Source organism: Puntigrus tetrazona, chromosome 14, assembly GCF_018831695.1.
Source record: "Puntigrus tetrazona isolate hp1 chromosome 14, ASM1883169v1, whole genome shotgun sequence".
In the NCBI taxonomy this organism is placed as follows: domain Eukaryota; kingdom Metazoa; phylum Chordata; class Actinopteri; order Cypriniformes; family Cyprinidae; genus Puntigrus; species Puntigrus tetrazona.
The window spans coordinates 22,540,988-22,567,269 of NC_056712.1; the positions used below are offsets into that span (position 1 = coordinate 22,540,988).

Genomic DNA, 26,282 nt, shown 5'->3' on the forward strand with positions numbered 1-26,282 from the left:
GACGGTATTCCCTCTGGTGTAAGACTCTGAGCCTGAGCTCAAGAAACACAAAAACTACCCTTCTACGACTTAAAAGAATAACACAAGTCACCCTGAGTTCACCTCCTGGCCTTTCCCAGTCTATGCATGTGATTTAGTAGGAGTGGTCATACCTTTTTTGTGTCGTTCATGAGTAATGAGAAGCTTCCTCACTCACACACAAACCATTAAACTAGTGTTGTTGTGTCTGTATAAGCTCTGTCTGTCCCTCAGAGTGAAGAATCACAGGGGCTGGGGATGTAGACGGGGCTTGTAAGTGCTTCACCCGTTTCCTATTTACCCGCATACACGCTATCTTATTATACGAATGACTGCCATATTGTCACAGAAATTACAGGCACTTCTCTGGGAAAAATGCGGCAGGTACAGGGACAACAGCCTCCCTGTTCTTCTGCTTAAGCAGGGTAGGGAATTCAGCACAATGTCCGCTCTGATACACACTCACAGGACCCGCCATGACATCACGCTGGACAGAATTCAATAACTAATTCGACGGATATGTAAACTTTATAAACTTGAATTTACAGAATTTGTAGCATTTGGGGTTGGTAAGAATTTGTTGCAAGAATATTACGTTCACCAAGGCTGCATTTATTTGATCAAAACAGAAAAAAAAACAGTAATACTGTATTATTACAATTAAAAAAATTATAAATATGTAATTAATTCCTGTGAGGACAAAAGCTGATTTGGTGCTCAAGAAACAATAATAAATTAATGCAGAATTAATGAGTTTTTGTTTTTTTGGAAGCTGTGTTTAGATTTTTTTTATATTAAATATGTTCATGCTGCGCTGTATCCTGAATTTGAAAATTACTCTAATTCTGAACATTCCATTCTAATGGAAGAAAATGGGAATAGGGACATTTTAGTAACATGCATGGCACACATAAGGGATTTACACAAACATTGCATATAAATGTACAATTAAATAAAAGACAGAGAGGTAGAAAGATAGAGAAGACAAAAATAAGTAGAGGGCTGAAACATGAAATGGACATTATGCATAATCGTTCAAACTCACACACATCATCTCGGAAACGTTAAATATGATCTTGCAACAAAGTATATGTTTCTGCTTGATTTGAAATTTAAAAGCAAAAGAGAGCCTGGTGCCTATTTGGTGTGTAAACTTTTCTGTTGCAGCACATAACACCAAAATATCAATGCTTCATTTAGGCAGTAAAAAGGTTTAATTACAATTTTCACCACTCGTAATACGTAACTCTAATTCATCATATGTTGGCATAAACAAAAATACACAATATTTACATATATGTACACTGTATTTCGTAAAAAAAACAAATACAGAATTGTGTGTGATTGGGTGAAGAATATGGCTTTCGAAAAATGGGCGATGAGACAATTTGTGGGTCAAGATAAGTCTTGTAAGGCAACGAGTTTGACAGCGTATCAAGAGCTAATCTTTTAAAACTGATGTTGCCACAGCTTGTCTAATACCAAGTAATACCAAGTAACACACAAAGCCGATATGCTATACATTAGCACAGATACTCGGATCTAGAGCTGTCACTCTTGTACGTCATTTGAGAGTCAATGCTTGACCGTGAGCACAGGAGCATCCTCTCTGACTCCTGAGTCTGCCTTCGTGCCCAAAGATCATTCGCCTGCCCGTTCAGTGTCCTTTGTTTCATAGTGAGCGTCTCGAACTTTACGTACGTCTCTTTTGAAAGGTCGTCGTCTGGTCCATTGTTCCTGCTACTGCTTCCTTTACAGCAGAGACATACGATCTTGTAGAGCAACACCACAATGAGAGGCACGGCGACTGCGCACGCGATCCCGCTGGCGATCATTAGGATTTTGTTCTGCCCATCTTCTCCACTGTTATCCAGAGTACTGAAATCCACACACTGCTCTTTCCCAGCCACCAAACCTTTAGCAGTCAAACACACCGTGTAGACCTGGTTTGGCATCAGATACTCCAAGAGCAGTTTCCCTTGACCAACTTCCGTATCGACCGTCTCCTTGTCGTCTTTCGCATCGTATGGAAAGTAAAAGACTGTTAAGGGCGAGTTGCTTGGCAAACCTTCAGCTCTCCATAATAGGACCGCCGTGTCACTTGTCTCTTCCACTACCTCAATGTCTTTGAGATCAGCTTTCTTTTTGGACTTTTCGCCAGACATCGAACCTTTGCTGCCCTTGCTTTGCTGGATCTTAGCTGGCTTGTCCCCAGCTGGTGGAGACCTCTGAATTCCTCCACCTGGTCCTGGACTCTTCCTGGTTGTCAGCGGTGGGATCGTGGTCATGGAAGCTCTGGTTGTGAGCGCTGGGCTTAAGGTAGTATACAATGGCATCTTTGTCCCAGCAAAAGAAGTCATGGGTTGATCGTTGGGCCGCTTGGTTATGTTTGTCGGCGAGGATGGTGTTGAGGTCTGCACCCCATCCACAGACAGGTTGATGTACGCCTCGGCATTTCCTGCAAAGTTCTTGGCTTTGCAGCGGTAATCGCCTGCATCCTTAAACAAGATACTGTGCAGACTGAGGATGGACCAACGCACACCCTCGCCTGGAGATTCCTGCACAACTACAGAAACATGCAATGGTAAACAACACCTTTTATAAGAAAAAGGTTAAAAGATGATTTAGAGATTGTTAGAACTAAGTATTTTCATATTAGGAATTAAATCATTTTCAAATTCTGCTGGTATGAAAGAAATGTGTAGCAGCAATGTAGATTTTTTTTATGTTTTTGAAAGGATGCATTTATGTATTTGCATTTTAGGGATTATTAGGGATGAAGTTAAAATTTGCCTGATACCAAAAAGACAATAATTATTTTTTGTTATAGGCAATAAATTAAACATTTATAAATTAAATATTTATACATTTCTTATGTTGAACAAAAAAGATGATATTTTGAACAATGCTGGTAATCAAACAGTTGATGTCCCCTTTAATATTTCTAACATAGTGTTTATTTCTCTAATATGGAAATTAATGGGGAGTTTGGTTCTTCAAAAAATATATATTTTTGTGTTTTAAATTAGATTTAAAGTAAAAAACTCATATAGGTTTGTTTGGAACAAAATGAGAGAGAGTAAATGATGACACTTTATTTTTGAGTGAAACACTAAAAACTTTATCACACAATTATAATGTATAATATCAAAATTCTATTCATCAAATGTAAAAAATTACATTCAACAATTTTAATAAAATGTTAGTGCTTTCAACTTTAAGTGGGTAATAATAACGTAAAAACATTAAGTAACATAAACAATGAAATGTCCAATATCAATACTATAACTCATAATCATGCAGTTTGTACTTTTATTCATTCACTATCATTTTTTTAATGTAAATATTTTAGTCCAGCTGAAATTGCACGAGTCTGACTTCGTCCAGCATGTATACTTGTTAACTGGACTATAATTAACACAAACTCATAAATAGATGTCCTAAATAAATGTCTTAAAATCCTTCAAAGATTTAATTAAACATGTGGTGATTTCAGTTGAAGGCTGTCTCTCAAAAACAAAAAAAAAATGCTGTAAACTGATTATAAACGCACACATTAACATTCTTTGTGACACTCATACCTGTGATGTTAACTGCCGCCCCATCGGCTCTGGTCCAGAGAAGGGTGGGAGTAGGGAAACCAGTGGCATCACACCGCAGAAGCACATTGCTGCCCAGTGGTGAAGTGATCTTAGTTGCTGAAGTCATAACTGATGGCTTTACGCACTGATCCAGTTCGGCTCGCTGGAACAGAACGCCAACTAAGTTCTCCGGTCCACTGCATGTCAGAACCTGATCCATCAGCACCACAGGTATGCTGGCCATCTTAGACAACTCAATGAGCTTGGAAATCCGACAGTCACAGTACCAGGGATTGTCCTGTAGACCTGCACATATTGAAATATTTGCTTAGAACATATTTATGAATGCAATATGGTAAGGCCTACACACTCCAAACCCCAAGCTTTTGACACTTTTTTCAAGACTTTCAAATAAGACTGTTAAATGAACTTGCAAACATATTTTAATTCTAGTTTTGCTTCAATTCGAATTGTGCAACCCACGCATACAATTATTCGCAAAAGTGCACCTCAAACACAGATTACAGCACTAGCTAAGTCGTGTTTGATTTTAAAGACATATTTGAAATACGTAAACTGATAAAATGTACAACTGTGAGATAATTTGGGTAAAGGGATCTGCCCAACGCAGAAACAGAATAGGGACTTCACTTACTGAGCATCTCCACATACTGAAACAAAAACTGCAAGTTTATTATTCAGCTACAATAATAAAAAGCAGTTTACTCCCATCAAATCAGAAAGTTGTAAATCCTGAAGCCAGGATGTCTTGTCTGGCTCGTATACATCAGGTGTTGGACATTAACACCACAGTGTGCCCATAATTCTGTCTATGGCAGGATGAAGATCGGTTGACTGTAAACAGGGAATTAGACGGTCCGCTGATGCAATTCAACAGCTGGATGGTGGCAACTGATAATATTCTGATAATACAGGGTAAACCCTGGTCATATTGTGCTTCTATGCTCATTTTTACACTTGTATGGCGCCTGGTGAAAGTATAGAATATGCCGTTGCATTTAAGCTATATCACACAAGCAAAAGTGCTTTTGTACCGGGACTCTCTTTTCGTTTTTGAACAGAGCAAAAAATGAAAAGTTTGTATCGAGTAACATTTTAAACACAATAGGCTTTTGCCAATTAAATTCAAAAGAAAACAATACTAATCAACCCTTCCTGAACAAATATGCTGATTGGATAATTCAGCAACTAAGTCCGAGACTGAATTGGGAACAACATTCTGGCATAAAACGACCAGTTTCTGTCATATAAATATTTTGCAGAAAAGCTGTAGGGGATTGACTTTATTGCACGAATTGGCTAAGTGACTGATTCAGTGACTCACTAATAAGAAGAGCCACTTCCTGAATGTTTAATTGAATAAATTATTCAAATGACTCACTCACACAGCCTTTTTTTTGCCATCTACTGGTGTAACCATTTAACCTACAAGTAGAATCACCGAAGGTAGGAAAAATCCACTTGTTTGACAATTATCCATGTGCATTGACCAACTGTGATCAATGTTGTTTTTGTAGCCCTAATGAAAACACATTTTACAATTTTCACCACACATTTTATCATGTCACCTTCGCCAGCTGATAAAGTATTCTACACTTTCAATAGAAGTGCGTTATTATAGCTTTCTCTTCAGCTGCGTTCTGTTGTTTAGATGCCACTGAACAAACATATGAATCATCCTCTTCCCAGATGAGCACTTCAAAGAAACTCAAATCTCAGAGCCTTACACACAGTTGGAAGTCCCATTAGAAGATTAGCTTGTACTTAACTTGGGAGAGCCCATGAAGATGCAGCCTAGATTTAGATATTTAAAGATCATACTTGGACTTACTATAAAAAGAAATGGTGAAGAGAGGGATATTGTTGAATCGTTTTACTTAGTATTTCATATGTCTCCACGCAGATTCTTTGCTTTTGAGCGTTTTAGGAAGAGCCAACCCTTGTGAAAGAGAAGGATACTTCAGCATATGCTCTACAAAAAGAGTAGCCTATTTATTACTGAAAAAAATATAAACAAATATACTTGACTGTATGTATATTATTTGTAGCTATTTTTATAGTTACGTTTATTTTAAATACACGCGTTCAGATATTAACTTTAAATTTAATATTAAATAATACACTACAGTTATAATTTAGCATTTTACATGTACTTTAGTACATCAACACAATACACATAAAAATAAAACACATCAGTATCAGCAGATTATTAAAGCATAATAAAGGACCTTTTCTCATTTGCTTTAATATTTGTGTGTGTGTGTGTGTGTGTTTTAGTATAGTTAAGTGGCTTATTTCATTAATATTAATGCAGGTAAAATATGCTTTTGAGGTTTGAAGTACACTACAAGTGCACATACAATTTAGTGCACAACTTTTTCATAAGGGTAAGCTTGCTATGAATGTTAATGTGAATCCTCTTTAAATACTGAGATTCTTTTGCCGACTAATTAATGTCATTTAAAATGGTAAACCTCTAATAGAATTTTTTTTAAAAACTCAACATTCAACATTATAATGCATATTTAAGATACACCATCATCATTTTTACCCACCAAGAACAATCTTTTGTGATGCATTGGCACTGGGCAGGATGCCTGAGAATGGAGGCCAGATGTCCACCAGGTCAGAGGGAAGGGTGGTCAGCTTGTTACTAGAAATGTCTAGGTAGGTGATGTTAACCAGGTAGGGTGCTGCCTCCACAGGAATACTAGTCAATCGGTTGTTGTGCAGGTCCAAGGTCCTGAGACTGGGCATCTCTTTCAGAGACTCCCAGGGAAAGGTAGCGATCATGTTCCCATCCAGTCGTAGCTCATGAAGAACTTTCAGATTGTAGAAACTGCCAGGATCCACAGACGTGACTGAATTGTATGTTATCCACAGGTAGCGTAACTCGGACAGGTAGTAGAAGGCCTCGGTGGGTACTCGACGCACGGCTGTCTTCTCCACCCGCAGCTTCACCGTGTCCACAGGGACGTTGACTGGAATATCTGACATGTCAGGGTCATTGCACAGAACAGACCTGGGGCAGATTTTTATAGCAGAGGTAAATCACTTTGACCAGTATGAGTGGTGATGTTCATTGAGGGTTTTATTAGCCTATAACAGGGGTTCTCAACTCTGGCTCTCGAGATCCACTTTCCTGCAGCGTTTATGTTTTGATCGCCTATAACTTCCTAGTTACTCTGAAGACCTCGATTAGCTTGCTCATATGTGTTTGATTTGGGCTAAACTTTGCAGGCAAGTGGACTTCGAAAGCCTGAACCGAGAACCCCAGGCCTATAGAATATCATCTTCATAAAGAAAAAATATATACGTATTTTTTTGCTTTTCATTATAAATATATTATGCATTATGTGTGTATAACCAACCTCTATGTTACAACAGCAGGCTATGATTCAAAATGGTTTCCTCTAACATGTGTGTTCACACTCTACGGCTAAGCTCCCCAGATAAACACAAGCTAATAACCCACGTGATAGTTTAAATCGATTTTTTATTCAAGTGCATGACTTATTAGCGCATTTGAAATCGTTTGATTATTAAAGCATGTATAGAATTAGACTAATATGAATATATACATTAACATTAGTAAACTGTAACTGATTTACAAAGGTGTTTTTAAAGATTTTAAACTCCAAAACTAAAAATTTAAAACATAATTGTAATGTATAAATAAAACATTAAGGAAAACTACATTTAGCAAAAAAAAACAGATTTTCATTTAATGCCAATCTGTAAACAAGATCAATTTGCCAAGAATTTATGTAGTCCTGTTTAAACTGATCAATGCCATTAAAAACATATGTATGAAATGTGTCTATCAAAGAATTCATTCAGATAAAATATATATATATATATATATATATATATATATATATATATATATATATATATATATATATATATAAAAAATGTGTATGTGATAATTTGTATTGTTAATCTGTATTATATTGTATTATTTTACTGTTATATTGCCGTTTTTTTTTTTGTTTTGTTTTTTTGTCCAAGTTATTCCGCTGAAGCCTATAGGCCTATATCTCTTCAATTTTCTTTCATCAAATAATGCAGTTATACATTTAGGCACTTCTAAAAATGCAAAAATGTTATTATTATTTTATTTATTTTTTATTCCAGTTCATTATATTTCCCATGTCTGTCTATTTGCGTCACTTTACTTCATGCATGTTTTTATAAAACTATTATTATTACTACTACTACTACGACTATAGTGAAAGAGTGTCCTTACCTGCTGCCAGTGCCATCGCTGCGTCCGTGGTACACACAGGTGCACTGGGAAGGACAGAAGGGTTGTGCCACGCTCCAGCAGCCCAGGAGAACCAGGGCCACCAGCGGACGATACATCCTTCAGTCAGATGAACCAGCACGGACACACACACTCACACACATCCGATCCCGCTCGACCATCAGTGGACAAAAACCCCTTTATCAGTCCTCAACGAAAACCGATAAAAGCAAGAAAAATACCTCGCAGCCCGCATCTTGTTTAGCATGCTAACAGGTGAGAGCCGAGAAGAGCGGGAGGATTGGGATGGGCGGGGGAACCCAGATTAGAAAGAGGATTTCTCAAGGCTGAGTAGGTCACTAAAGTTGAACGGAGTGGGATGGGAAGCGTGTGCGAGTTTATTTGCGTGTATGAGCGCGTTGGTGTGTGTGACTGAGTTCGAGGAGGAGGAGGATAAGCCCTGCAGGCACACGCTAATCGCCTATAATAACTACAAGAAGGTTCTTCTCCGTGCATCATCACGTGACCGCTCCTCCTCGGACACATTTCCATCCTTCACCTGGTGCGTGAACTGATTTTGGCGGCGCTTCCGGTCTTTGCCTCGCGCTGTGAAGCGTTTGCGTGCTTGGACGCTAGATGACACCTTTGTGTGAGCTGAAGTACAGGTCGTGATTTAGTGAGAGAAGGCCAGACAGGCCAAACTGTTCTGTCTGAGTCTGAGAGATTTATAATGGCTTCAGAAAACACGGAGACGAAAACAACACTGGCAACTGACGGTGTATGAATAAAAGCTGCTTAAAGGAACAGTTTACCCAAAAATGAAAAATACTAATATTTTACTCACCCCCGAGCTATCCTAGGCGCATATGACTTTCTTATTTCAACGTTTTTTTTTTTATTTATCCTGGCTTTTCCGAGCTTGATAACGCTTGTGGATAGCGGCCGTTATTTTGAAGCGCCGTAAAGTTACGTAAATTGAGTAATGCGTCTAATCATTGGTTAGCCAAGAAGGAGGAACCGTAGTCCGTTATTTACGTTATACTTTGAGAACTAGAAATATGTCTGTTACAAAAACTCATCGATCTGCTTCAGAGGACTGTGGTGACCCCCTGAAGACGTTATGGTTATTTCCGCTTCAAAATAATGGCCGCTATCCACGAGCATTACCAAGCTTGAAAGAGCCAGGAAACAAAAAACTAACTCCGACCGTGTTTGTCTGAAAGTCATATACGCCTAAAATGGCTTGGGGATGAGTAAAAATTTTTAGGCAAGCTATTCCTTTAAGGCGCATTAGGAAATGTAACTTTTATGTTTTTCTTTTTGTACCAATTTGTCAAAACATGACTAATTGCCAAGGGTTTGTTTATGTAGGCCAATGTAAGTATCAAGGGAAAACATGCTAAATTAAAAAAAAAAACATCATTATGAAGCGTGTCCATCCTTATGCAATTTACCTTACATTCACCTAATTGTTGCAATCATTTTTGCTCAGTTTTATGGAATTGAATAGTTTTATTTATATTCTTCATTAGTAAATAAATTCTAAATGTTCAAAAAAAGTGCAGTAAATTGATGGCAACGGTAATTTTCCTCGATGGAAGCAATTCTGATTTTCTTATTGTTATTATAGTTTTTATTATAGCTTATTTATTTTTTCATTGTTTTTGCTTTTAGTGAAACGTTATTTTTCATTTTACTATTATTATAATTTTTTAAAATAATTTTTCTTTTTTATCGAACATAACATCTGATCTCAAAATCAGTGCTGTGAAACCAAATTAAAAGATCTTAAAACGTTTTAAAAGATCTCAAATTAAATACAGTGGTCTAGGACAAGAGCCTGCCCTTATGTGGTTCGAGTTAAAATAACAGCTGTAAAAACAATACTCGTTAAAAGTTTGGGCTCATTATTTATTGTTGACATTTAAAAAAGTAAATAAATTAAAAAAAAATTATTCACCAATGATAAATTAAATTATTTAAAAATGACACTGAAGACTGGATTTATGGCTACTGAAAATTTAATTTTGCCATCACAGAAATAAATTACATTTTAAAATAAATACAGAAAACAGTTCTTTTAAATTGTAATAATATTTCACAATATTACTGTATTTTTTTTGAAGTAATTGCAGCCTTGTTGAGCTTTTGAACTTCGGTGTCCTAAATATGTTCGAATGTCAGGCCTAATAGTGGTTGTACGTACCACTGAAACTTTGTTGTTGTTGTTGAGCAACAAAGTGAGTTCATGAAAATGCATATCTAAAGCTTTAGCGCATATATAAACAAACAGTAATGTGAAACATATATACAACCAGTTGAAAATGCTGTTTTCTAAATTTGACCGTCGCGAATTACGCCGTCTATCCCCTTCAGTCAGAAGCAAATTCAATTCAGTTAGATCTTACCACATAAAAGTAAACCAGCGAAACATTTTGAGAGCGCGTGTTAAGTGAATAACTCCATCGTGATACACAGACTGTTAAGAACAACAACAACCGTATTTATTAACAAGTACACCAGTGTAGTTTATTTATGCAAGCAGTTTGTCCCTACAGATCAGAAAAGCCACTGTCAAGCGGTTGGCACATTTATGTACAAAACAAATTAATGGTACAGCTTGCTACTAAGCATTCTTTAGTGATAGTACAAAAAGACTAGTATACGAGGACAGAGAGAGTGAGCCAGAGTAAGAGAGAGAGAGAGAGAGAGAGAGGTGAGGGTTCAGAGAAAGCATTAGGGGCTCAACAAGCAATAGTAATAGAAAGGTGAGAGGAGGACTCAGAGGAGTTAGAGAGATCACCACAAAGTAAACAGGCACAAATCAAACACTACCATCGAAGAGTAGGAGTTTCAGCGCAATGTATTCAGCATAGGATTCAAATTACTGCACATTATGAGGAAGGGGATGACCCAGCAAGACAGTCGCATATAACAAACTCATAAAAAGATGAAATGAAAACTGTTTTTCTCGTTTTTTTTTTCTTTTTGATTTTTTTTTCCATTATTATTATTATCATCATTATTATTTATTTATTTTTTGATCCAGTAAAAACGATTACCATTGAATGCATGACCATGCCACAAATAACACTTAGGTTCACAGTCTTTACCTAACATTACAGGGGCGCGACTTCGCAGCCGGAGCCCCGATGCACTTACACCGAGAAAGAGCTCACGAAATGGTCAAATAAGTGCACGAAACTAGCTCTTAGAAACACCGACAGAACATGACTTGCCAGGCATTAAAAGAATGAGAAGACATTTCCATCGTCCGATATAATAATGACTTGTTAGCAAGACAACGAGTAACTGTCATCGAGATAATAGCATAAGCTCTTTTAATATTTGTTTTCGTCGTGATGTTCCCCTTTGGAAAGAAAAAAAAAAAACCCACCGAAAGAAAGTGATCTGTCACAAAACATTACCGTGTCGCCTGGTTTTTGCTTCTCCTCCGTCTTTTTTCTCGTGTTTTTTTTTTTTTTTTAGAAGAACGCCCTCCCTCCGCCCACCCTATCCTGTCATGGAATGTGTTTTTCAATCGAATACGAATTCACCTGAAGTTTAAGTGCTAACGTACAGTACATACATTTACAGAATGGCTATGTACAAAAGCTAAAAATCAAAAACGTCAAATTAAAAACCCTGTGACTATATCTATTTGTGTAGGAAAATAAAAAAAGAGGGGTCAAAACGCTGTAGGCTTGTGCATGTGTCGCTTGCTTCCAGTAAAGGGAGAGTTGCATTGATGCTGAAGAGGGGGTCGTTGACACCGTGGTAAGATTGAAATGCTTCATGTCCACTTAAAAGCGGTCAGAAAGTTCCTCTCCCTCTCAGAGAAGTTACAACGCCACCTACTGGCACGATTGCGGTCTGAAAGCTAGACTGGCACGGCAAGCAAATAATAACCATTTTGTCATTTTGTAATCATCTTGATAAGCTATGCAATGACATCTGTAGAAAAATAATAAATAAACACTTTATGGTACATCTGTTATATCTTAATTTTGTTTTTTGTCTTTCTGTCTCAGTTTTTGAGTTTTCTTTTACCAAAATAACGCAGAATGAGCAAGCCATCTGCTGGTATCGGGCTTCATACCTTCTTGATGATTAAAAAAAAAAAAGAAGAGAGGGAGAGAGATAGAGAAAGAAAGAGAGAGAGAGAGAGAGAGAATTATTATTTTTTTTACCAAAATTTTTTTCATGCTTTAAGTCCTTGATAATGAGACCTTAAGAGACAGACACACATGAAAAATGTGCTTTTTTTTCACCCCAGTAACCGACCCTCTACATAAGAATGAGTCATGTATTAATACAAAAAATGGGTTTGAAAAGAAAAAACATATTCAAAAATTGTAAAATGTGGTGGAGAAAAAAAAGAACCAAGACAATCTCTTTTGAAAAAAAGAGAAAGAAATACAACAATGTGAAAAAAACTACAACACTACTGCTAGCACTTATAATAATTATAATAATAATAATAATAATAATAATAATAATAATAATGTTTGTGCGAGAGGTAATGGGTTGGCCATGGGGTTGGTCATACGACACACCACCTGGACTGCACCAGTGCCAAAACTCCCTTCAATAGGAAGTAAAAGCACTGAGGGTCCTCTCGCCCTCACTGCTGCTTCCTGTCTTATGTGTAGGCATTGAGCCGTTCCTTGGAGCGTGTAGAGTGGATGTCATGCAGCTCCTGCTCCTCCTTGGACTTGCAGTCCTCGTATTTCTGCATTTTACACGCATCCTTCACGTAGGCCCAGTTGGCAGACAGCACCATCAGGTAGTGGATCTAAAACAACACCATGCAGCGTTAAACAGCAGCAACTAAAAGTTTGGCATTTGTATTATTCTGTTACAACCGTTCATACAAAACATACACAAATGTAGAATTCTTAATGAAATGATTATTGTTTTAAAACAGATTTATTCTTTGGCTTTTTTTGAAAAACAAAGTGTTAGAGTGAATTTAGAGAAGAATTTGCTGTTCTTTAATTGTACTGTATCCTTATGTTGAAAGATTTGACTTTTTATAATTATTTTTTATGCAGTTTTTATTTATTATTACCGAATTTATTAATACCGATATTCATCAGTTATACAATTTTTAAAAATGACATGACCACTAAGCATTTGACTTATTTGACTTCTGAACAGTGGTGTATGTGTGTGTGTGGATGCATTAAAATGCTGTTAATTACTCCTGAATAAGAAAGAGAGATGTGCAAGCTGACAGCAGACTGTGATGACGCATGCTTGTCGCTCTAAAATTAGCAGTGACACCAGCAGGAGGCAGCATTGTGAAGCAGTGTGCTGGCAGCCTGCCTGGCCGAAGAGGAAATTCTACAGTCTACTTCAAATATGCAAAATACCTTGATGAAGGCCCTGGTTTCCATTATGCAACCTAGCAAGGGCTTTACATGTGCGGACAAAAACGGTATAACGGGTCACCTCGCGCCACATGAAATCAACGCGTTTCGGAGAATAAGCAGCTGTAGTCTTGATTCTATCTACATTACAGCTATGCACGAAAAATAGGTTATAAGTGAATCTCTGTAGCGCACGAGAGCATGTTGTTTACTGCAGCGAATTATTATGCAGATGGGAGTGACATTATGCGCGCTCATTTGAATAGGGCCACGCCCTGATTTTTTCGTCCCGACAAAAGAAAAGCTCGGTTATTATTACCCTTCCCAGAGAGCGCGAGGACGCATTGTGTTTAACAATCGGTTAAATTTGCTCTTTCCACAGCAGGGGACGGAAAAGCTCTTTCTATAATTTGCTACATCATCCCAGACTAACAACCACATTCTCTTTTTCAGAAAATGGTTCCTCGCAAATTACTGAGTGCTGCTTGCTACAAGCTCTAGGGCCTTTCTTCTCCCAGTTTCCATGACAACAAAACGACATGCCTAGCGTCTCTCCGTTATGTGAGAGAGATAGAGGAAGAGAGAGGGAGAGAGAGAGGGAGAGAGAGAGAGAGAGGGAGAGATAGATAGAGAGAGAGAGAGAGAGAGAGAGAGAGAGAGAGAGAGAGAGGGAGAGAGAGAGAGAGAGAGAGAGAGGAAAGAAAACAAAAACAGCCACAAAGATAAAAGGAGGATGTTAAACAACAACAAAGAAAAGCCAATAAGAGAGAGCTGACAACGCCCCCAATGCTCAATTTTTTTCCCTCTCCCAGAATGCCCTAGGAAAGCAGTGACAGTGATTCATGACTTTATCTCGTTCCAGTTTAGACATAAAGGAGCTGAAGCAGGTGATGTCATTAATTCTGCTGCCATCATCATCACCCAAATAACACATTGTCGACCATTTAAAAGAGGCTAATTCAATTTTGTTCACATTATAATTTTTATACTATTTTTTGCCAGCTTTGGACTTATTACAACTATTTACGTCGAGAGAGAAAGAATAATATATTCCCACATAGAGACGGAACATGTTTCATATTATGTAAAACTAAGAATTGCTTTGTATAATGTTTACATAATTCGGTACAACGTTTTAGCATTAACAGAACCATAACTGCGGTAGAGAGCGGTGTACTTCATTTTACATTTTACCTTTAGGTAGCACATATTAACACTTTTTTTTTTATTCATTAAAAATTCAGCAGTAAAACCCACACATGAAACCTCTTCTTAAAGAGTCTGAACTGAGTATAATTGTATTTTATTAGTCAAAACTCACCATGGCAATGACGGCGGCTCCAGCCCCAGCCAACGCACACACAAACAGGTGGAAAGTCATATCCAGCTTTTTAGGAAAAAAATATTGAGAGAGAAATGAGCCGTGGATTGCTTTTCACTGTGGAAGTAATCTACACAATCATTTGAAATCATTGACAAACATTTACTCACCTCGTTTGATTCACACATTTTGTAGAATTTCTCTGACCCTGCACACACAGTCTTCTCCTCACCAATGGGCACAACACCTGAAAAACACTTTATTATTTCCTTAAGAACAAACTGTGTTTGTAGGGTGTATAAAAATAGATATAATATATATAACAAGTGCCCGGAAGTAACTAGTTAAATGTAACAGCATTAGACAATTTACATTTGTTTTAAAAATTAAATAATCTGTTACAGTTACTAGGAAAAAACGTGAAGTTAAATTACAGATAGTATTTTCGAAGGTAGGATATTTTGAATAATAGTAATAAAAATGCATTCCAGAGCTGGACATGTAAAAAAATAAATAAAAATCTGAATGATCTTAAAGTTAATAGAGGAGCTAAAGTCTTATTTTGTGGCGGCTGTGCTTTAAAATCAAATGATTATAATCTTAATTCAAGTGATGAAGAATGTCTGACAGAGTATTACTGTAAAGTTAACCATGCATGTTTGACAATAAAAAAAAAAACATTTGTTAGAAATTTTGAATAATAATGATCACATTACATTAATAAAGTAACTGAAATAGTTACATTTCTTGTTACATTTAGGATACGGTAACTTAATCTATAACCTATTACATTTCTAAAATAACCTTCCCGTCACCATGGGTAACTACCAGTAAGGACAAAATCACAGCAGCAATACAAACGATCATTAAAAGATATTCATATATGGTCAACCACACCTAAACATCTGGGACTATATCCCACAGATTGCAAAACATACCGAACTGGCGTGGGTCAAGGCATAAACTCGCTCCCTCTAGGATGGTCGTATTTTGGCAAATGGTCCAGATGTTGAAATACATGAAGACGGGCAAAGAGGTGAACGCCGTCACACCCAGCCAAGCCAACATGAAGATGTACGTCAGCATGATGAACTGAAGAAAAAGACCGTTTAAGGCTAAAATCAAGCGCTTAATTAGAAATCAATTGAGAATAAAACCATAAGCGTTATAAATGAGTAACAATAATTGCAGCTACACAATGTATTTCATGTTTCACTTGGCACAAATGATAGGAGAAGAACTTGCAGAGTTCAGCGTGTACTGTAAACTTTTATAGCCTATAAACGGATGCCATATTTATGTGCGGCAGTTACTCTTAGTGGCTTTGCCGTTGCCCTTTTTCTACATTACAATGCATGGAGCTACCGCGGTGATTTCTCACCCATGCACTGACGCAGCGTCCACAGGTGGTGATCTTGAAGTCTCCATACAGGTCCTTGATGGCCCCACTTGTAAAGAAGCCTTCGACCATCAGAAGAATGCCATACACGAAGAATGCAGAGGCAATGCCATAGATCACGTACTTGATAATGTCAATGCTGTGGGAATGGAGGAAATTGGGGCAATAATTATATTGTGGGTATATATATTCACGATTTTATCAATAATTTAATTGCACTGCAAAAACTATTTTCGTTAATGTACTCTAGCTTTACAGTTAAAAAAATAAGAATATATATATATATATATATATATATATATATATATATATATATATATATATATATATATATATATAATATTTTATCTGGGACTCAAGTACATGGAGAGAAATTCTATAATATATTATATATAATTAATATACAATTAAATAATTAATTTATAATTAAAATAGGAATTATTAGGTTAATTTAAGTCAGTTTCAACAACAAAACATGGGCAAAGAGTTCAGTTTTGCATGTATAATTGCTGTATGTGTTTGTAGTATGTGTTTTTATATTTTATTTTACTAAAGGATGCTTATTTTTAAAACCGTATGAATTAGATAACCTCTAATAATTTATATGCTTACACAATAACCTGATGGTGTGAGGTGGACTTTTATTTATTGCAAAGTTTTATTTATTTTTCTCAGTCTCCCATATGCTTAAAACATGAAAATATTGCCAGTGTTTTGCAAAATGCTTAGATTTTTTTTGCTGCATACAAAATGTATATAACATGTATATAAGCTGTGCTGTATATAATATTTATATATATATAAAATCGACAGTGACAAATGGGTGGTTCAATATGCTGCTGACGCTTACATTGTAAACACATCCAGACCATCTCCAGGTCCCCTGATCACCTCAAAGTAATTCTGGAGGATGGTGACCGTTCCAGAAAGAGCTTCATGTCCGCATCCACAGAAGAGCGCCACTCCAGCATACAACAGGATAGTGGCAATCAGAGATGGATAAGGGATTCCTCCTAGACATTTCAAACAGCACTCCATGCATCCTGAGAAGAGGAAGAGAAAAGAGGTCATGTTATTCATCTGAAAGCTGCGGCAGGGGAAAACAAGACGCTTTTTAATCATCAAGATCTTGAAGATGTTTTGTGTGTCTGTGTTTGATCAAATCAGGTTTTTCTGTATCTGTTAAGTTTAATTTCCACAGTTAACTGCTATTTAACAGAGCGGCATTATTGCACAGAAAGCAAAGCTAGTGTAAGCAGTCCTCTGTGCTTAGCGTCTAGCTGCCTGACAGGACTAACAAGTACCCAGACGGTTGGAAGTAAATCCTCAGTTCATTCACTCTGAGGGTCCAGTGAGGTCCAGTTGATTCTCCCTCTCTCTCTCTCTTTCTCTCTCTCTTTCTGTGTGTGTGTGTGTGTGCGTGTTTGTTACTCTCCAATGATGTGCAAAATTGTCCCTGCGGCAGACTATTTTAAATTCTCCCTTTGGCATCATATATCAGAGTGAATCATAACAGTATGATTCATGAATAACAAAATGGATAGTAGGATGTGAAGATGGACTTTGACACTTAGTCATCCCGATTTTATTTTTTTTTCCAAATGATTGCTTTCATGCGTTTCCTTCCAAAAAATCATTACTTTAAGTTTAGATTTTACATCTCTGAAGTGAATTATGTGAAATGCAGTTTTTTCGTATTTCATTATATCTGTTTAAGTGTGTAGCAACTTGTGTAGCAACAAAATGTTTTAATTTTATGATAAAAATTGAAGCCTGTAGTTTTTCCAATACATAAGTAATATAATGTTTCAGCTCAAAACACCCCACAGATCATTTATTATACCATTTTGTTCTATTGCGCTGAGGCTTGCATTTAAACCATATTCACTGAAATACAGTTTTCTGAACACACACACACACACACACACACACACACACACACACAGAAAGTGGCCGTCACGTGACATTTGAGTACTAAACTCTCTTTCATGTCATATTGTGCTTAAGGGGTCAAATATACACATGTTTGTACGTGCAAGACACACAATGGTGGTGATGTGGTTAGAAACTTGCAGATTAAGGGGCGGTAACATTATAATAAGATCCTTTTTCAATGTCATTGGGGGAGCTAAATCTAAGCAAGTCTCTTTTTTTTGCAGAAAAAGGCTCATCCAAACAATTACTGGGCTGTTCTTTTTCAAGTATTTTGGGTTGGTAGATGCATCGGGACCGATTCTAGCATTTTAACATTGAAAAAGTCAGATTTTCAGGACATGTCACCTTTAAATTGACAGTAAAAATACAGTAACAATATTAAAACATTATAAGATGACAATAAAAAAACCCACAATTTTATCCTTATTTTATAAAATAATAATAATCATTATCATAATAATAAACATTATTATCTAATATAATATAATGTAACACAATTACATAAAATTAACACTATCTTCTTAACCAAATAAAAATAAAAGAAGAATATATATATATATATATATATATATATATATATATATATATATATATATATATATATATATATAGCATATAATTTAGAGGATTCTTCTTTTTAGATCTGTCATTCATATATATATATATATATATATATATATATATATATATATATATATATATATATATATATATACATACATACATTTATATATATATCAGTGTGTCTTACTGTGTCACAGCAAAAGACATACATTAAAAAAAAATCTTAGAAATGATATGCTATATATGTATAATTACCCATACATAACATAGACTTATGAAGCCTAAAGTCTAAAAGTCTTATAAATTATACTTAGAAAAAACACAGTTAGCATTTATACAGTTAATTAATTAAGAGGGTTTTTTTTTTTACTCTACCATTTCTACATAATCGTTCCAAACTGCATATTGTGCAGTGTGGGAAGTTTGGCATTTGTACTTCCAGAGGAAGAATAAACTTTGATTTCAGCTCACATATGTTCCCACTCAGTGTTTGTTTGCCAGTCCTTATAAAACGAGTGCAGGAGCTTGCATGATTTACACTGTGAAGAGTTATGGAGCACGGTTTTTCTGAGGCTATTGCTCCCATTTTAGGCCTTTGAATGTGAATTATTGAATACTGTCAAACACTGCTATGGTAATGACGCTGTAATGAACCTCAGACCTGGCTTTACAGTGGCTTTGGCAAGGGATCAACCTGTTGCCATAGCAACTGCTGTGGATCGCAAGGAGTGAGAATATAAACAGGATCTGATTCTTTGTAGTAGATCTATACGTTTGCTATGTTTAAATTGATACAAATATCGTATAGATATTACAAAAATGCATTTAAACAATTTTTAAAATGCTGCTTTCTTAAGTCATATTTAATAATATTTTAAAATTTGATTTAAAGTATTACTTAGATGTGCGTTTTTATAATTACGAATGCTATTTTTTTATATTTCTGCCATTTTGCGTAACAGTATTAGCATTTACACAATACTGCTTGCCCCTTTGATCCTGCTATGAGATTCTTTGCACTGTGGAAACCAATGCATGACTCCTGGTTGGTTGAGAGTAATCACATGTTCTGAATCCACCACAAATTGCATTACCTTACAATGCAGCCTTATATTCATCACTCAAGGGCGTTAGACCATGAAATGGTATTAGAAATGAACGCAGCTCGCACACTTTGTTAATACAGGGCACTGAATCTTATTTACAATACAAATTCTCACAGGACAGCCTCGCTGGCAGGATTCACAACAGATCACATGCAGACAAAATATTGCAATCTCACGCTCTTAAATAGCGCAGCCAAAGCCAGAAATGGTTTAGCGTACCAATGCAAATCTTTGTTATGAAAGAAACCAAATTTCAGTCCAAGATACTAAACTAAACTATTCAAATCAGTCCAAAAATCCTTGAAGATTAATGGCTAATGTTCACCTGCCAACTACTGCCTCAAAAGACGGCACATTTTTAGAGAAAACATGAACTCTTTTTGTTTTTTATAACAATACCAGCTAAGACTTTTAAAGTATTTTGTAATAAATATTATTCTGAATAAGTATATGCATCCAAATCAATGTATTGAATTCATATTTCTTTATAAGATACTTGATAAAAATCTTTAGATGAACTGATGCGCTTAATGTAACCATCGCATAACATTAAAAGTTTGAGAAGTCTGACATTTCATTAATTAATTTACTAAACGAAACTTTCCAAATTAATTTTGCATTCATACATTCGGCAAAGTTGTTATTGGTCACTAAAACGTGATTAGTAACCAATAACATCACACACACAATATTTAGTGTTATGTTTTCAAGTAATAGATAGAAAGATTAACTGAATGTTAATAAATTGAATCTGCATTTACATGCAATTACTATCAAGTATAATAATACATTTCATTCACTACCATTCATTAATTGCATTGTTGTTAAGTAATCATTTATATATAATATGACATTATATATTTATTTTTGTATAGATAAATTTGATCTGCAATTTTCAAGTAATTAAAAATCATATATTATTAGGTCATTTTACAGACAGATACATAGATGTGCAATTTTATGAAAACAAATGTAACTTTTAAAATAGTTTTTAGGTAGAAAAAGATTCAAACTTGCTCTAAAATGAAAATGAAGTAAAACAAAAAAATAAATCCCAATTCTGAATATTAATAACGTATTAACTAACTATAATAATGCATAACAATAATATTATATATTGCCTACAATGATATATAAAATTACTAAAATAACACTGGCATTTGGATGTGGTTTTCAGATGTTAAACCACACAAAAGACGGGCCTAACCCTAACAACATAAACAAAAGCTCTATGCCGGAGGGTCCTCTAATAATAAAGCGATGGCAGCTCCCACCCCGTCGCCCCCAGACCTCCCCCATGTCCTCAATCACCCCCAACCCCAACGCCCATCTGTCAGTCTGACAGCCCCAGTGCCACTCCCGCCTCGCCTCGCCCCACCCCCAACCTCCAATTAATCCCCGGGACTGTGGGGTCACCGCGAACCAGTGGTCACCCTGATATCCACACACGTTCGGAGGGGAAACGTTCTCACAGGCCTCTCAAAGAGCGTGCAACAAAAGACTGTAGCCCCTAACGCTAATCCGCGAGAGAGAAAGGGAGAGTGAAGGGATAAGAGATTGCGACAGTGGGAGTCAGAGAGACAGGCAGATGGAGAGGAAAACAGACGCAAGTGTTGGTTAACGTAGTGAAATTATTTTCATGAAAATATTTTTACACTCTTTGTTCAAAACCAGCTCAATCGGCCCTCTTCTGCCTTTGTTTTAATAGGATTTGAATAATTTGTCAATTTAAAGTGATTAGCATTTCATTACCCCGAATGCCGCTTTTTTTTTTTTCCCCGGACAGATAAAAAGAATTCAAATTCAATTGAACCCAGTCACATCAAGTGGCTGCACGAGAGGCGCTGTGCGTCTCGATCGCCGGCCCCTCCCTGAAAGAGCGCGGGTTTTCATCACCGCACGTCTACGCCGCGAATCTGCGCATGTTTAATCAACCAGCAGGGTTGCCATGGCGATGGAGGTGCGGGGCCCTAAGAATGGGCCGGGCCTGTGCACGCACCATGACCCACTTACAGCGCCGTGTGTCAACACATTCAGAGGCAAACGGACTGAATGGGAGACACATTTACAAGGATTACAGGAAGGGAAGCACAGTCCAGCACACAACGCGGCAGGACTACGCCACTTCTTTATACTTGTAAAAAGGTTCTTTCGATTTTCAAAATGTGACCATGGACCACGAAATCAGTCGTAAGGGTCAATAGAAATGAAGATTTAAGCATCATCATCTAAATAAATAAGCTTTCTATTGATGTACGGTTTGTTAGGATAGGACAATAATTGGTCGAGATACAGCAATTTAAAAATGTAGAATCTGAGGGTGCAAAAAAATCTAAATATTGAGAAAATCGCCTTTAAATGCATATTACTAATCAAAAATTTGGAAAAATTCACGTTAGGAAATTTGAACTTTCAACGTGAACTTTACTTTACAGTCTAATGGTTTTTGGCATGAAATCTGTCATTTTGACCCATAGTATACTGTCATATTGGCCCAGTGTATATTGGCTATTTCTACAAATATACCTGGTCTACTTAAGACCAGGGTCACAAATGTTCTTCAGAACGGTGCATTGAAAGGTTCTGTGGTGAACCAAATACGGTTCTTCCGTGACAACCGCAAAAACACTCTTTTGGTGTGTTTATTTTTAAGGGTGTAACGTGTTATTCGTTTGTATCTCGGTTATAAATAAACCAACTGTGAAGAAAATCGTACTTGTAAAATGCAGGAGTTTCACAGGCCATAATTTTGAATCCAATTACATTGTGTTGTGTTTTAAGGTAGAACAAAATGGAAACTTTTAAGAAAAACCTGCTTTGTTTTCCATTCTCTGTTCTCATTGTCATTTGGCCTGTTTGAATCAATAGGGAAAATAATAGTGCTTTATTTTAATAACCATGATTCAGTTTTAAGGACAATTAGTGAAACTTTAGTGTCCCTGAGAGGTTTGACTGTAGTGTAGAAACAATAGGAGTTTCCAGATTAGAGGGTTTCCTCTGGATCTCACAAGATAGTGTATATGAAAAACAGGAAGGGATTGCCAAATAACTTGCATCCCACTGAGGTATAGAATTCAGTTATGCTTCCGTTATGCTTTTCATTGCAACGTTGCTGTTTAAAACAATGGGGTGCTTTAGATTCGTCTCATAGCAAAGAATGGATCAAGACTAAATGGAATATACAAATAAATGCTATAACTCCTAGTTTAATGCATCAGCCGATCACAGCTTGCATTGGATATTAATAATGAAAAGGGTTTGTTACATGCTGAGCTGCTAAAAATAGTATAAAAGGCATAACAGCATGCAATGGTGTGCATAAAAATCTCTTATATGTGTGTTTACATGCACGGTACAATAAAACATAGGTAAAATATCAAAAATCTACTCAATGCATCTCACTATGCAAGAAAATTTAACACAGCATTGCCCAGTTTTTGATGTCAGAACTTATACAGTTATGTACAGAAGACACAGGACCATTGTACCGTCAGGCAAAACACCTGTGAGGCAAAAATCTGTGCTAAATCATGTCTCAGTACATAGATTGCTACATATATGTGAATTCCCTCACACCGTGTCACACGATGCTGAAAACTCACTCTTCTCAGAATCTTATCAGCGGATGATGTTACGCAGTCAATAGAGACTGATAAGAGCCCATCTAACAGACCGAACTCTGTCAACAGCGGCGATGACAGAAATGTGCAGGAAAATACCATAAATAAAAGATGAGGAGTGGGACGGTATCTGTGTGTGTGTTAACGGCCTAATGTCCTCTAATCCAATAATCATGAGAGGTAATGAAATGTCCATTCTCCCATGAGGCCGCTTAGTTCCCCACTCCATCTATTGTGCAGGGGTAGGGTCAACACACCGGTCAATGCACATCTGTGAATGCTACAGCTGATTATGAGATTGATGGTTTTCTGTTATGGAGAGATACGTGTCGCAGTTAATGTAGCATTAGGAAGTATCATGCGATGTGTCAAATTGCACTGAATTAGGGAAATTTAGCTTTTTTAAAAGAAATTGTAAAGCATTCTCATAGATCAAACAGAATTGCACGGCGCTAACGATGCTAAGGTAATGGATTCGCTGGAAACAACTGAACTAGATAAAAAATGAAAAGTTATCCTTAACTGCAACGTTGCTTTGCATTTTGCAAAAGATTTACCGAATTCATAAACGTAGATACGGTCACCAACAACAACAAAACCAAACAGACAAGTAATACAAATAACAACAACAACAATAACAACATTCAAATATTTATGGATTTATAATCAAATTAATGTTCATCGAGTTCGTATTAAGTCGCGCTTTTTGGGATTCCCAAAATTTGAAAATCTCACTCAGTACATATGAAAATATTAAAGAAAAAAACGTGTAAAATGAGACATACATCTTATACTATGCTTATATCAAGAGGTTCATCAGGTGCACTTTAAGAACAGTAAGCATTCTCTATATAAACAAAACAAGCAAAACAACTTACAAATATATAAGAAAAAGAATGAATGAATATTTTAACTATGCATTTGTGAATTTTTGATCACATTATTAGACACATCCAGTCATGGCATCTAATAAACAATAAATACAATATCAAACCAACAAAACACCCCAGCGGGTTGAGCATAAATCGGTGATCCTCTCATATTTCATGTGTTAAATATCACAGGAGCCCACTGACAGGCTAAGCACAGCAGACCTGACATGGCTGCTATCATCACACTGCTTTAGAAGGGAGGAGGGGAAAATCGCTGAAATATAGAGCCATCACAGATGGAGCGAGAAAAGGAGGAAGAGAGAGTTCCGAAGGCTGGCGTTTCGATTATTTTTATTCTCTTTCTTTCAGCTGCCTACCACGCAGTCGTTTGCGAATATTTCTCTTTAGACCACCAAAGGAAAAAAAAAAAGCATACGGTGATTTCCACCCTGAGCACGAAACCTCAGCCCCTGCAAATGGTGGTATTATAAATAGCAAGCTCCCTCTCACACAAAGCAAACAAATGCCCCTGCACACAAATGAAAGAGCGAGCCAAGAAAATGAAAGAGGTCGAAACAATGGCTGAATTAGGACGAATATTTCAATGTCCACTGCATGCAGGAGACGGTTCTCCCGTCTGTCCCAGCCTCTCTCAGACAGACTGACAGAAATGCGCGGCAAACAAAGACAGACCCATCAGATTGTTCACACACACACACACACACACACACACACACACACACACACACACGCTCACAAGGGTTCCATCCCCTGCACACACCCCTCCACAATCATCCTATTGAAAATCTAACAATTTTGGGGTTTTTTTTAAGAAGACCGTGTCATTTTCATAGATTTCAAAAACTAAAAAAATCCTGCATTGCATCAGTGTTGGCACGGAATACATCATCGTCGAATTCGATAAAACACTGAACCCGAAAATACGACAGAATGCACTTGGGGGAAAAAAAATAAGAATAACCTATATTCCGCTAGCGTTCATAACCTCGTTTTATAATCCACAAGATCAGAGACAATGAAAAGCAGTGAGGGATTAGGCACAAAGGTAAACAACACACTCGGAAAGACGGATGGGAAAACAATGGAGAAAAAAAAAAAAAAAAAAAGCATTCCGTTACCCTTCTGGGTCTGTCCCTCATCCATGTCCTCCTCCATGTTGCCTTGTCCTCTGATTTCGGGGGTCTCTACAGCGGTGACCAGTGTTGCGCCTGTGGGTTTAAAGTCCGCTCCTTAAACGCCTTCCCTTGCCTGCTTACCACAATAGAGGCTGAGGCTGGCTCTCGATGCACAAGTCTCTCTCTCTCTCTCTCTCTCTCTCTCTCTCTCTCAGACTCTCACTCCCTCCTCCCTCTCCTCACTCTCTCGCTCTTGCTACTACCCTGTTCCTCACAGAGGAGAGCTGCTGTCAACACCGATTTTTTTCAGTTGACTTCTCTTGTGTGCGGAGGTTGAGTGTGGCATCTCAGCGCAGCCTTGTGCAAACCAGTGAGTGTTAAGACATTCAGACCTCTATAGATGTTTCTGTATATGCGTTTATAGAAGGTAACGCAAGCTCAAGCGTGGGATGCAAAAACGACAAATCCACAACCACCCAAAAACACGGAGCAGCACACTGGGTGAACAGAGAGAGGTGGGTTTTAAGGGGAGTCAAGCACCAAGCCAGTAAAAAGCCTTCTCTTTACACCCCTCCTCTAAAAGGATGGTTAACGCTGGGTACAGCTCTGCTGCATTAAACTAGAGATAAAAAAATATGCGCTGCCTTATATAAGTTACCCTATATAAATCATATAGTAAGCATATATATATATATAGCTGGTGCACTAAAAGGATATTTGACATTCTAGAGCTAAATGAAGTACACACATTCTATGCACTTTTTGACATATACATATGAACGTTGGGTGTTTCATAGCATAATGTGACAGGTGTATATACTACAGAATAATTGCTTTTAAAAAGTTTTCAGAAACGCATACTATACACATACTATATTTGTAATAATAAATCTAAGGGGGTCGAAATATGATGATGACATGTTGAGTAGGTTTTTTCAGCTTTGCTGCTTCTGTGCGCAACATGGATGAAATATGAATGCATGTGATGAATATAACATCATATGGTGCACTCACGTGATTCTTTATGTCATTCCAGGGAGTGACAAAACCATAAAAAGCATAAAAGGCGTTTTGTTTTAAGTGAGCTTTAA

The 26,282-nt window shown here is 36.9% G+C and overlaps 2 protein-coding genes across 2 annotated transcripts; both read right to left on the minus strand.

Moving 5' to 3' along the window:
- Positions 1 to 731: 731 nt before the first annotated feature.
- Positions 732 to 9,156, minus strand: lrit3a (info leucine-rich repeat, immunoglobulin-like and transmembrane domains 3a). The gene is made up of 4 exons (XM_043256690.1): positions 7,870 to 9,156; positions 6,176 to 6,642; positions 3,600 to 3,905; positions 732 to 2,584 (listed from the first exon to the last, which is right to left on the minus strand). The coding sequence occupies exons 1-4, from the start codon at positions 7,983 to 7,985 to the stop codon at positions 1,542 to 1,544; spliced, it is 1,932 nt and encodes a 643-aa protein (XP_043112625.1). The 5' UTR covers positions 7,986 to 9,156; the 3' UTR covers positions 732 to 1,541.
- A 1,192-nt stretch (positions 9,157 to 10,348) lies between these two features.
- Positions 10,349 to 25,618, minus strand: gpm6aa (glycoprotein M6Aa). The gene is made up of 7 exons (XM_043257866.1): positions 25,195 to 25,618; positions 16,809 to 17,001; positions 15,941 to 16,097; positions 15,498 to 15,651; positions 14,730 to 14,806; positions 14,560 to 14,625; positions 10,349 to 12,661 (listed from the first exon to the last, which is right to left on the minus strand). Exons 1-7 carry the CDS (start codon positions 25,229 to 25,231, stop codon positions 12,509 to 12,511), a joined length of 837 nt encoding a protein of 278 aa, XP_043113801.1. The 5' UTR covers positions 25,232 to 25,618; the 3' UTR covers positions 10,349 to 12,508.
- Positions 25,619 to 26,282: the final 664 nt, after the last annotated feature.